Source organism: Elephantulus edwardii, unplaced genomic scaffold (assembly GCF_000299155.1).
Source record: "Elephantulus edwardii isolate Elephantulus edwardi_28Jun2011 unplaced genomic scaffold, EleEdw1.0 scaffold00121, whole genome shotgun sequence".
In the NCBI taxonomy this organism is placed as follows: domain Eukaryota; kingdom Metazoa; phylum Chordata; class Mammalia; order Macroscelidea; family Macroscelididae; genus Elephantulus; species Elephantulus edwardii.
The window spans coordinates 1,624,931-1,637,148 of record NW_006399871.1 but is presented as its reverse complement, the minus strand read 5'-3'; the positions used below and the strand labels follow the sequence as shown (position 1 = coordinate 1,637,148).

The 12,218-nt window shown below is 55.0% G+C and overlaps 1 protein-coding gene across 1 annotated transcript; it reads right to left on the bottom strand.

Moving 5' to 3' along the window:
* Positions 1-758: 758 nt before the first annotated feature.
* USP19 (ubiquitin specific peptidase 19) lies at positions 759-11,964 on the bottom strand. The gene is made up of 27 exons (XM_006893015.1): positions 11,909-11,964; positions 10,049-10,308; positions 9,709-9,787; positions 9,361-9,524; positions 9,141-9,274; positions 8,762-9,064; positions 8,433-8,649; positions 8,157-8,313; positions 7,992-8,063; positions 7,762-7,877; positions 7,442-7,662; positions 7,170-7,365; positions 6,954-7,087; positions 6,706-6,864; positions 6,511-6,621; positions 5,965-6,075; positions 5,782-5,883; positions 4,876-5,016; positions 4,664-4,782; positions 4,323-4,460; positions 3,861-4,174; positions 3,639-3,749; positions 3,334-3,550; positions 3,097-3,249; positions 2,843-3,003; positions 2,583-2,761; positions 759-875 (listed from the first exon to the last, which is right to left on the bottom strand). Exons 2-27 carry the CDS (start codon positions 10,170-10,172, stop codon positions 759-761), a joined length of 4,050 nt encoding a protein of 1,349 aa, XP_006893077.1. The 5' UTR covers positions 10,173-10,308; positions 11,909-11,964.
* Between the last annotated feature and the right edge of the window lie 254 nt (positions 11,965-12,218).

Sequence of the window (12,218 nt, the reverse complement as noted above, 5' to 3'; positions counted from 1 at the left end):
ATGGCACTTGGTCACTTTGTGCCTCTGTCATGGATTAGGGGTCCTAGAAGGCAATACTTTCTGTTAGCTCCCAGAAAATCTTCCTTGATCTTGACCTATCAACTCCAACTCCTTCAGTGCTTGCACCTTTTACCTTTTCTGGAGTCTTACTGGTTACTCCATCATTTCTGCATGACGTCTCAACAGTGTTGCCTCCATGTGGGACTCAGAGCCAACGAGGACCAATGGGCGGCATGTAGGCCACAAAGAGCTAAAAGCACTGGTTGTTTCACAACCTTTGTCCCTCCATGCCTACCACCTCTCCTCAAACCAGAGCACTTTCAATGCACACACTCATACACACACACTCTGACAGTGAGGGTAGATAGCCATAGTATTTGGTGTATCACAGTCACTAAGTCTGCTCATTATTATTTATTTTTAAAATATATTTAAACAGCAGCAATCACTTCCAAAATGCAAAAAAAGTTACAGTATTCAGAATAAAATTAATGTTTATAATGCAAATCAGAAAGAACTTAAAGTACAACTGAAAAATCACGCAGCACTGGGGATGACTGGAGAAGTCAAGGCTCACTGGGCAAAGGATCAAGCCAACAAAATGATTCCACCTGAGAGGTCTCCATCCCCCAAATCACACCCCCAACTCCCCAGTGATGGAGCCAGTGTCCTCTGGGTTAGAGAAGGAGAATCGGCAAAGAGCAGGCCCTCTGTGGGAGATCCCCCAAACCCAGTTCCCCCCACCAGTCAGGGACCTGCTAATCGACCTCCTCCATGTTGCTGTAGGTAGGGGCTGGGCGGTCCACAGGGGGGATGAAGCGCTCAGGGGCTGTCCGCGGGGGGGCCACCTCGGGGGCCTGGCCAGGGCCTAGTCCCTGCAACAGAATACGAGGACAGGGGTTGAGGACTGACTGCCCAGCATGCCGCCTGGCATCCCGGGGGTGCTGGCTCAGAGCCCGGGCACCCAAGGGAGGGCCCCAAGGCAGGCGCAGACGGCATCGGCATTGAGACAGAGAGACGAGATCAGGCCTGAACAGTCTTGCTTTATTAACACTTTAAATACAGGAAGAAACTTGGACAGGACCAAGCCCCAGGCCAAGGGTCAGAGCAGCAGGACGAATGGACACACAGTTGGACGGATAGCTGCCCTAGGACACTCTGCTCCTCTTGAGGGGCTAGAGTATCCCCCCCTCTTCCCCCAGGATGCACACACTGAGGCCCAAAGCCCAGAGTCCATCCCCACCAGGCAGCCTGGCCTGGCAGACAGGCAGGTGGGCCAGCTCACAGCAGTTGCCTACAGGTGAGCTCATCTCCAGCGACTTTGGGACACCAGAGGATAGAACACGTTGAGCACGAGGGCTACCAAAGCTGCTACGGTGCCCAGGACAAAGTACCGGAGGCAGCCCTCGTCTGGTGTGCTGGGGCCACGTGGCGGGGGGCCCACCCAGTCTTGGGGCCCCCAAGGGCCCAGGGGCCCAGGCCCCTCAGGCACCGGCTCCTCCTCGGCTTCCAGCTCCTGCCAAATCCGGGAAGCCTACAGTGTGCGGAAACGGCCATCAGCACCCGGGCGTGGGGGATCCAATGTCCCTGTGACCTCTGGTGCCCAACCCACCACAAAGGTGCCCGTGATGAACTTAGTCAGTCACAGAGTGCTGCCCCTGCCACTGTTTCCTCTGCACATGATGCCACTGAAGGATCTACTGGAGCACCACCATCACCATCACCAAGTTTCACAGGTCTGGCAGAAAGAGGACAGAGATACCAATCCCAGGGCAATCTCCTGGGTCCCTCCCACTAATGTCCAGATCTGGGCTACTGTCTCCTACAGGGATTTCTCTGATCCAGACCAGAGAGGATCCAAGGGGAAAAAAAGGAGCAGCAAGGACAACTCCATTTCGAAAGGAGACATGGCTGTTCCCTCCAGTTTGGCCTACAGCCCCCCTATATTAACAGGAGAGAGAGACCTCAAAGGCTCAGTTGGGACACAGGCTCACCTCAGAGAGGGTGACTGCCACCCAGGGCTGTGGCCAGTCCAGATAAGGCACTGCCTTAGGTACGCGCTAGAACACAGGGATGCTGACAAGGGACAGGCCGTGAGCTGGCCTGTGGGAAGCACATGGAGGAAGGCTGAGAAGGCATCAGGTTCAGTCTGTTCATGGCACTATGTTCAGTGAGGGCAGGAGCAGTGGAGCGGCCTGTACCAAATGGGTACCTATGTGCACACTGGTAGCATTTTGGTACACTTGTACCTTTGTTTTTTTTGTTTGTTTGTTTTTTACATGTACCGTCAAATCAGATCTGACTGGTACAGGAGGAGATTGCCTCCTCCTTCTCCAGCAGAGCATCTGGTGGACTTGAACCGCATACCTCTGGGTGCAGCATCTTGCCACTAGGCCATCAGAGCTCCCTTACACTTGTATCTTTGTGAGTGTCCCTAAGATGTGAGATGCTTCTAGCTAAGGCTGTGACATAAGGAATTCTCTTTGTGATTCGCACAAACTTTAAGCCAGGCAGCTGAAGAGAAAGCTTCACCTTTCTATCTCCCCCCAAATCTGCCCTGGAAAGCCTTCCCCGTGCCTCACCTGGCTGGCAGCAGCCTCAGCTGTAGGACCTAGGTCTGGGTGGTGCTCAGAGTGGCCTGCTCGGGGGGGTCTCTCCACGGGAGAGTTCCGCCGGCGGTAGAAGAGTACATAGGCATAACGCGTCACAACCTGGCTTTCATCCACTGTTGTCACTGTGCTGTCATCAAACAAGCGCCAGCCTGTAACAGGATGGAAAGAGTATGAACATAGCCTGCATTGCCAACTGTGCCACCAATCTTGTCAGCTGCGCATGCCCTCACCCACGTCACTGCGCTGGCTGCTGCGGTCATTGGGCAGACGGGCACAAGCAGTGTAGTGGCCACCAATCATGCCTCCGTAGTGGTTGATGACAGCATATAAGTCATAGCTGGGCAGCTGCTCCTCCTTCTGGCCAATGCAGAATTTGCTCAGGTCCAGGTTCCTGTGGTTCCAGTCAGAAAAAGGTGAGATGTTAAGCAGGTACTCAATCCTCAGTCTCATGTCCCACCCACTGCCAAGAGTGTCCACTGCTCACCGAACAGGGAACTCCACCAAATCATTGATCTTGTCTCGCCAAATGAAACTTCGGAAGGAGAAGCGCTTGAGCTGGACAATGAGCACATTTGGCAGGCGCCACAGCAACAGCTGCTTGGAGGCCTCTCGGTGCTGTTTACACTGCGGGCAGTACCTACAGAGGAGGGGGGGAGTGAGGACCAGCAGGTCTCCATCCACTCCACTCAGCCTCACTACCTGCCTGCTTCCCTGTTCTCACCAGGCCTCCTCGGGTGCCAGCACCTCAGGCCGTGTGAAGAGGTTTAGGCATTGGTCCAGGGTGAAGTGGCCAGCGCGGGCAGCCTCGCCAGCAGAGCCTGGATCTTCAGCACATTCCAGCTCCTTGGAGGCGACCAACACGAATTCTTGCAGACGGTCATTGTTCCGCCAGACCAGAGCCAGGCTGCAGTCATCACCGAGCTCTAGTGGAGCCTCTCCTGGACATGGAAGAGGACAGGGGTCATGCAGCTGTGAGGAGCAGCCTCTTCAACCCATCCCATGGTTCTGACCCACGGCCACAGTCACCTTTGTCCTCTAGCCGCTGTTCTCGGTTAGATGCATCGATTTTATAGATATAAAACTGAGGTGTGTGGGCACTCACAGCTTCACTTGGATGTTGGTACCCAGGAATGGCAGCTGGAAAAAAACAGGCTGTCAGAGCTCTCTGCTACAAAGTGCCTGAACGAGCTTTCCCCCACTTTTCCTACATTCTAGCCCAGCCTTCTAAGCCTTTCAGTGGGTGTTTACCTTCAGGCCGGGACACTCTCTCCCCAACAGGCAAGGAGCCAATTTCAGTGGGCCCACTGGCCAGTATATCTGAAGAAACTCCGCTGGTGCTGGGCATGGGGCCTCGATCAGGGGCTGACCACGCCCGGGGAATCCCTGTGTCCCCCTCATCCAAAGGGGCTACCAGCTGGAGCTCAGGAGGTTGGGTGGGATCCCTCTCGCTGTCCCCAGCCTCCAGAGAGCTCGTAGAAAGCAGTGAAGTACAGCCAGGGCCCTGGGACTCCAGAGCTGTGCGGCCAGGCTGGAAGGGTGGCTGGAACACACTCACCGAGTACCTAATAGGAGGCAGCAAAGCAAGATAAGGCTCCTGACCACCCTCCTGGACACCTCTGGGTATCTCTGCCCCGCACACACCCTGCCGGACACTTCTGGACATCTCTGCCCCACACCCACCCCACTTGAGTCCAGATACTGGTCACTTACCGAGCATAGCCCTCCAGCAGCTGAGCAAGTCGGGCATAAGTGAGGCGTGAAGCAGGGACACTGACCAGGAAGGGGTAACCGATGTTCTCAGGACGACAGAGGCCTTTGTGATCTGGCCAGTGAGTTTTCTGGCATAGTCTACAAGAAAAGAGAAAGTGAGCAGAGTGCTTTAGCCCCAGGGCCTGGGAACTGTTTATGCCAGCCCTGCCCTGCCTCCCTTAGGGCCTGGTGAAGTGGACTGGCAAGGAACACTTAAAATACATTATCACTCTGTGTGTGGGAAGGGGCAGGATGGCAAGCGGATGGGGGGGAGGTGGAGAGGTGAGCATGGGGATTCTCACTGGTTACAGTAGCCCACGCGGTAGCACCGGGTACAGCGCTTCAGCTTTTCATCCTCTGACTGCTGCTTCCGCTGGCAGGCTGCACACTTGGAGATGGGGATGCTGGGCACCTGAGGGCGCTAGGGGTGGGTCGTCTGGCTCAGCAAAGCCAGGCCAGGTGAGAGTGTCCCCACCACCAGGGCTCTGCCATTGTCAGGTTGGCCTCCACTCACCTGCTGCACCTCTAGCACCACCACTCGCTCCTTAGCCAACTCAGGGGACAACAGCTCAAAGCAGAGAAGCATGTCCGATGGGGACACTGTGTCCAGTGAGTGGGAAGGCAGGAACACACGGTGGAAGCGATTCTTAATCACCTGGGGACAGAGAACACACAGGGCCACGTAAGAATGAACCCTTTCCCAAGCTGGGTCCCAGAGCACAGTGAGAAGGCTTGGCTCTGATTGTGGGTTCATGGGGACAGGAGTGGGATTTGTAGCCCCAAAGAGGCACATACTTTTCCTCAATCCTGTCACCATCCTCCATGTGCAATGCAACAAGGAACCTAGTGAATCCAAGGGCCAGAAAGACAGGCCTGAGGCAAGAATAAGATCTCTACACACCGAGAGCCTCTATCCTGCTGTCAACCAGTGGAAGACTGCAACATGGACATTATGGAAGAGCCATATCCAGAGTACTACTTCCCTACTCTGAAACTCTGAGAAAAGGATGCAACTAGACTACAGACTAAGAGTCTCTGGGATAGTCCAGCACATGGACCTATGATAACATAAGAGACCAACAGGATGTAAAGACCACAGTGGGTGGACAAGCAATCCTGCACCTTCATTTCTTTGTCCGAAGAGAGAAAAGAAGCTCTCTTACCACAGAAGAGAAGCAACCCCTGACCCCAGCTGGGAGCTGAGGATACCTCCGCTGTATAGCTCAAACACCTGGTTCCAACCTTACCTCAAAGCAAGAATGCATTGCCTATTTCTGCACAGTAGCACAACACTTTACAAACTATACCACTAAAGGTCCACACACAGATTTTGTGCAGTTCACACACATTCACATATATGTACATGATTACATACATGTGCCCACGTGCTGTGAGCACACAAGGAGGTGAATGGACGTACCTCAGCCAGACGAAGGTTCTCGGGCTTCACATGGACACTCTGAGAGAGGGAGTCCAGCACTTCACTCGCACTGGAATTCTCCTTGCTGACACTCACCAGGAACTGTGGTGACGAGGACAGAGTCAACAGGAGGGGGAGGGCAACTGCTCTGGACAGTCGGAGGACAGAGGCTTAACTTCTCACCTTAATGGGCTTGCTGTGGGGCTCCCGGGCAAAATAGAAGACGGGGAGAACCTTTTGCTTCTGTGGCAAGGGCACCGGCAGGTAGAGGAACGGGTCAAAAGTAATGGACACCTGCCAATAAACAGTAGAGACTTCATAAAGAGTAGGCGGCTGCCCAGGGAGTGGAGGGCAGAACCTTCACAACCAACAAGCAAATCCTCGGGCTTAAGAACACTGGATGGACTAGGTTGGCTCAATGCCTTCCAGAAGAAAACAGTCCCTCTTTCTGGATTCAATCTGACCTCTTTACCAATCTTCCTATCACCTCAACTCCAAGTGCCTTTCCAATCTTATCCACATCCCTAACATACCTTATCTTTCATGGTTTTGGTCCTGAACGTCACTTTTCCCTCATCTGGGGAACATGCCCACCCTAACCTCTTTAGCCTCAGATCTCACAGCCCTTGGCCATATACTGGCCTGCAGCATCTGATAATGCTGGACATCACCAGACCAGGCCAGTAGGCCTCTTTGCAGGGGCCCCTCTTCTTACGAGGAACTCCATACCTTGGTGCACACAGGGCACACCAGCTTCGATTTGTACTGGCCCTGAAACAGGTCCACAATGAAAGAGTCATTCCTCATCTTATGCCTCTGCCACGCTTCCTCAGCTACCACCTAAAAGGAGAGAAGAATGAGGCGTGAGGAGACCTGAGAGTTGGGTATGCATGAGCCGTATCCACTCTCTGCCCCCATCCTGACCTCATCAGGCCGCCCATCGGAGTCCACAGTCTCTGTGTAGGGCTTGTTCTGTATGCGGTTCAGATCTTCGTGCAGCCCATCCAGCAGGAAAGCCATGAACTCCTGGGCATCATGCTGTGCATAGCCTGTGAACTGGCTGGCCTTGCTTGCCACAATGGCCTGGATGTAGGAACCAAGGTGTGAGGATGAAGCCCTAGGTCACACCATGTGCCCAACCTTGCCTCCTCGAGCCAAAAGTGAGTGATCACCTTCAACTTGGAAGGCTGGAAGGCATGGTGGGTGCCCTTCCACAGTGCCCGCAGCAACACAGCAAAGCCGATGGCTAGTCGTCCACCAGTCCCCAGTGGATTGTTGTAGTTGATCTCAGTCTCAAATGAGCGGTCTAGGTCAAAAGAAACAGATGTGTGAGCCGGGGAAGGCATCCCACTGCCCACTCCCAGGTTGGCTCCTGGTCCCGCCCTCACCGTGGAAGAAATCTCGCAGCTCCCGCGTGTTGGACAGAGACTGGATGACACTGTTCATGAAGCAAGTGTTGCCTAGATTGACAAGGCCAGTAAAGCCTGGCAGACAGACTTTCTTTTCTTCCTCCTCCTCCTCCTCCACACTGTCTCCACTCACAGGGCTATGTGGCATTGGGGGCACCATGCACGTGGGCTTAGGCTGTGTGTGCAAAGAGGTCATAAGAGAGCAGCTCTGAAGCTTCCTAGCTGCCATCCTCCCACTCCAGGATGCTCACCGAGGCCAGGTGCGGCTCTGGTTTGGGGGCCACATGTTCCATGGGGGTGCGGGCAGCCACACCATCTAGCCCTGTGTCCTCAGACCTTGCTTTAGGTTTCTCCTTCTCCACAGCGCGGGCTTCCTCCTGACCGGTGAGTGGATGAGGAGTAGTACCCGGTGGGGTTGAATCCAGAGGGGTTGGACCTGTCGGCACGGCAACCTTTGCACCACCCACTGCACCTTAAAAAGGGGGAATGAGGGGGCTGGTGGTTAGCAGCATGTGGTGGTGTAGGGTCCTGGCCACATGGTCTGGGCAATGAAGGGAGCTCGTGTGCAGACCTCGTGAAGCTGGGGCCTCCAGGCCCCCCCAGCGCTGACTCTGCCGTTTACGCAAGCAGATATCGATTCGAGAGGCCGTGAAACAGAAGGTGCACTGCTCTGGCTCAATCAGGTTCCTACAAGAAAAAGCTAAACTCAGGGACTTAGGTGAAGCAGATGTTGGATTACATGGACTGGTGAGATGGAATCTGGGATGGAACAGGCATGGGGTAGGGTCGGGCACCACCCACCTGAGCTTCACCTGCCAGCGGAAGATGGTATGGGGCCCACAGCCTGGGTGCAGTCTAAGGAAGTTTCCATCCCTGTAGAAGAGGAGCAGGGCAGGAAAAGGGGATTGAGATACACCATTCAGCCAGAGGCACACTGCCTGTCCTGTCTCTTGCCCACCCACTCACCTAGTTTGGAAGATGAGTGTGAAGTCCTGCTCTCGGAATAGCACTCGAGAAGTGTCTCGGCAGATCTCCTTCACATACACGTGCACCACCACTGAGTCTGGCCCTTTCTCATACGAGTCATTCTTGACAAATGCCAGGCTCACCATGGACTCAGGGTCTGTGTTAGAACCATACCTCAGTATGACCCAGAACAAGTTTGAATCTACTGCTGTTCTGCCTACCAACTTTGCAATCTAAACTAGGGCTCCACTGACCCATCCCCGGCCCCACCTTTACCATCCACCAAGGCTACAGCATCTGCTGTCGCTGCCACCTCCTCCTTGGAGCGGTCACCTTTCCCTGTGTCTCTGTTCCGTGCTATTGCTGGGGAGCCTGGGTCATTCCTGGGGGATACTGTCTTCTCTACTGTCAAAAGAGCTCGACTCTCTTCTGAGCCCAAAAGGCAGGTCTGTGGGTTCAGTGGTGGTACTCGGAGCTGTTCCTCAGCCCCAGCCTATTCAGAGAGATTGTAGACAGGTTCAACTCCAGATCTAATCAATGAGCCTCACTATCATTCATGGCTTTCCCCCTAAGCCATCCGCTCCCAGTCAAATACTATCCCTTACCTGGGTAGTTGACTCAGCCAAAAAGGGTGGAGCATCACCCCGGGGTCCAGGACCATCCCTAGGCGCTTCCCCCTCTGGCCCTCTGCGAAGATGCACAGCTCTCTTGGCGCTGGGTCCTGCCTGGATGCCAGGGCCAGCCCCTGCCCCAACCTCGCCACGACCCTGGGCCCGCTTCTGGTTCCGGGCCTCCTGCTTGGCCCTGCGGGGCTCAGGGCCTGGCTCCAGGGCACCAGGAGACAGTTCCTGTCCATTCTCCTGGCACCGCAGCCCTGGTGCCAGTTCTTGGGTTCCCAATGGCTTCTTCTGTCAAAGATACAGCAGTTAAGACACTATGGACTCACTCTCAGCACCCCCAACTTGTCACACACCTAGAACTCACCAGAAGAGAAGGCCATGTGAGCAGAGGGACCTTCTTGGGCAACGCTAGCTGCAAAAGACCACCTTTGCGGGCCTGCACTTTGGTACAAGAACTTTCAATTTCAGCATAGAAGACTCCACCCCACTGCCGACCATCTGGAGACAGAGTGGAGAGAGTGAAATGGGGCAAGGGATATCAGAAGACTGAAATGTAGCTCTAGGCTCAGGGCAAAAGGTCATACCTGGAAGCCTCACCACACAGTCAGTGTCTGTGAACGCAGCATCCACCTCCTCCAGCCGCAGGGCACTTGCTCCCACATGCAACTTGACAATTACTTCATCTGCATTCTGCCTCCACTCAAGCAACAATTCTGTAAACAGAATGGCAAAAAGATCAGGAGGGTCTCTAAAGAGTACCCAAAGAGAAAAAGGGGGAGTGGGGAGAACACACACACACACACACACACACACACACTCTCTCTCTCTCTCTCTCTCACTCTCTCTCTGTCTCTCTCGCCACTATTCCAGATAGAAGTTACACCTCGTGTTTCCTCCCCTCCACTAGTGCCCTCTGTGGACCCTTTCACTACTCACCCTCTTTGCTCTGCTCCTCCCGAGGACTGGTCACTGACCCCAACAACAAAGGAAAGAACAGGAAGACCATGATGGGAAGTCAGCCTCCAAGGCAGTACCAGCCCACCAAGCACTTATCTTCAAAACCTTGGCCCATTACCCAGGCCTCAGAGTTGAGGCTCTAACCAGCTTGTCATGAACTATTCTTTCAACCAATACAGAGGAAGCAGGGAAGAAGGGTCATTTTTTCCAGAACACATTAGTTCCCATCTGCTCCGATTCCTAGTTCTATAAATTCAACAAGGTGGGGTGGGGAGGGGGCCGGGGCCATGAATGCTCTGGGAATGTCACTCCTACCTCTCCTGGGATCGCCATCCTTGCTCTCCTGGTTTGCGCGATCCTTCTGCTTCTTCTTACTAGTGACCTCATCCAGTCCTGGAGACCCCCTCCTTGGACCTGTGGCACTGGCCCCGCCAGACATCCTGAGCCGCTTTGTTGACAGCCAGAGTGCCCCGGGGTCGGCAACGGCGTCTGGGTCAGGGCTGCGGCGCTTCCTTCCTGGCCCAGCTATCTTGGCAACTCTTTGTGGTCAAATTCTCCAGCAGGGAACCAACAGCCTAACAAGAAGGGATCAGTGATCACAGGCTCCCTGGTTACAGCCCGAGATTGGCAACCTAGGACAGACACTCTAAACCTCTGGAGCAGTTATTTCCCTCCTACTTAAAAGTAGCTCTAGACACTTTCAACTTATTCTGAAAGGAAAAGAAATAATGCAACAAGCATTTACTTCTCAAGCCTCCCTAATGCCTGCTGTAACAGACCCATCACGCTGGAAACATGGTTGAGGAGGTGTCACCAGGTCAAGGCAGCTATGGCCTGGGACCAGCCAGGATCCTCCACCAATCTGGAGAGAAGCCATGGCTCCAGCCCATAGGGCTGGTGCTGTGGGCAGGGAGCTCAATTTTCCTACACTCTCACTGGCTGCTTAGTCACCACCCAGAAGTAGGAGGTGGAGGAGGAAGGCTGGAAAGGAGGAGACAATCAAGCAGCAAGAGGATCAGGCTCTGTGGCTAAGAACAAGCCCAACCCCGGTACCGCCACTGCCTAGCCAAGGTATGGTGGCTTCAAAGGGCCCCCGTCTGCCTCCTAATAGCTCTAACCCTCGCTGGTACCTACTTGGATGCACTTACTTTTCCTTCATCCTAAAAGAAATTTCTCTTTCCAGTCATTATCCTAAGTAGAAAAACATCTTCAAAAATTAGGGTGAAAAAGAGATAGCCAGCTGCCTGACACCCACCCTGCCCTTCAGCAGCATTCTTCTTCCAGGCAGAAAGATGTGTATGAAACTGGAACAAACATCATTCCCTTAACGGCAGATAACCTCGGTCATCAGCTCTGAGCCACTGAGACCTACTACTCAAGTTTCTCACAGACAAGCCAGTAGGTTTTGAGCCATTTGTCTATCCAAAATTAAGTCCCTAAACATCAGCTCCTGAGATGGGGGTAGGGATGAACCATGAATCCAGGACGCCTGGCAGCCTCAAATCGGGCCTGAGCCAGTAGCAGGTCAGAGTGATTAATCTGTGCCGGCCAAGGTGTGTGTGTGTGTGTGTGTGTGCACGTCGGGGGAGGGGTAATCCTTCTGCAAGTCAGATGTGCTGAAGGGCTGGATTGAATGACCGCCGGGCCCGAGCCAAGAAGCAAACACCTGCCGCATGTTCACATATCCAGATGCCAGGCGAAGGCCTCATTCCTCCCCCCCATCCTCTGGAAACATCGAGCAGAGAGCGGGCTGTCTGGGGGCACTAACCACAGACCTTGGCCAGATCGCAAGCGATCTCTCACCTCCGATTCCCTAGCCCGTCACCTCCTCCAGGCCTGCACTGACTCATCTCCCAGCCTCCGAATCCAGGCCCAGGCCCGTCACTACCTCCTCCAGGCCCAGACCTCGATTAATGGACTGCCCAGCCTCCGAATCCCGGGCCCGTCACCACCTCCTCCAGGAAGCCTCCCTTGCTCGCTGCCAGCCCCGTTCCAGGAAGGAGGCCGGATAGTGGCGTAGCGTAACGGCCCTGCCTGCGTCGCCGGGCCCGGCTGGCCTACTGGCTCGAGGGGTCCGGGTTGACGCGGCCCGTGACCTTGAACACGCCGCCCCGGGACTTCATCGCGGTATCTCCCGCCCGGCAAGGGGCCCAACTGGCTGTGCTTCCCACTCACCGAGCGAGGCCGCTGCCGCCAGCCCTCTTCAGGGGCCCTGGCAACCCTGCTCTCGGTTCCGGTTCCGGCGACGGGTCGGTTCCGGTTCCGGCGCGCCCCTCCCCCTGTCCCGGCACCGCTGCCACCGCCTCAGTAGCTTGTTTTGTTTCGACTTATAGTTACGGCTCCGAGAGGCGGAGCGCCGAGCCGGTGACGCACTTCCGGCGGGAACAGGGACAAGCGGCTCCCGGGAACTCGGGGAGCGGCCACAGCGAAGGGGCGGGGCTCCCGGACTCCGCCCCACCGGGACCCCGCCTCTCCGGGGCCCAGC

What these genes read in the sequence shown, in the direction of transcription:
- USP19 (XM_006893015.1), bottom strand. Translation starts at nt 10,172, where the DNA reads ATGTCTGGCGGGGCCAGTGCCACAGGTCCAAGGAGGGGGTCTCCAGGA. An exon ending in TTGGTGGAGTTCCCTGTTCG is followed by an intron (nt 3,004 to 3,096) that starts GTGAGCAGTGGA and finishes CTGGAACCACAG; the next exon opens with GAACCTGGACCTGAGCAAAT. An exon ending in CAGCCAGCGCAGTGACGTGG is followed by an intron (nt 2,762 to 2,842) that starts GTGAGGGCATGC and finishes ATCCTGTTACAG; the next exon opens with GCTGGCGCTTGTTTGATGAC.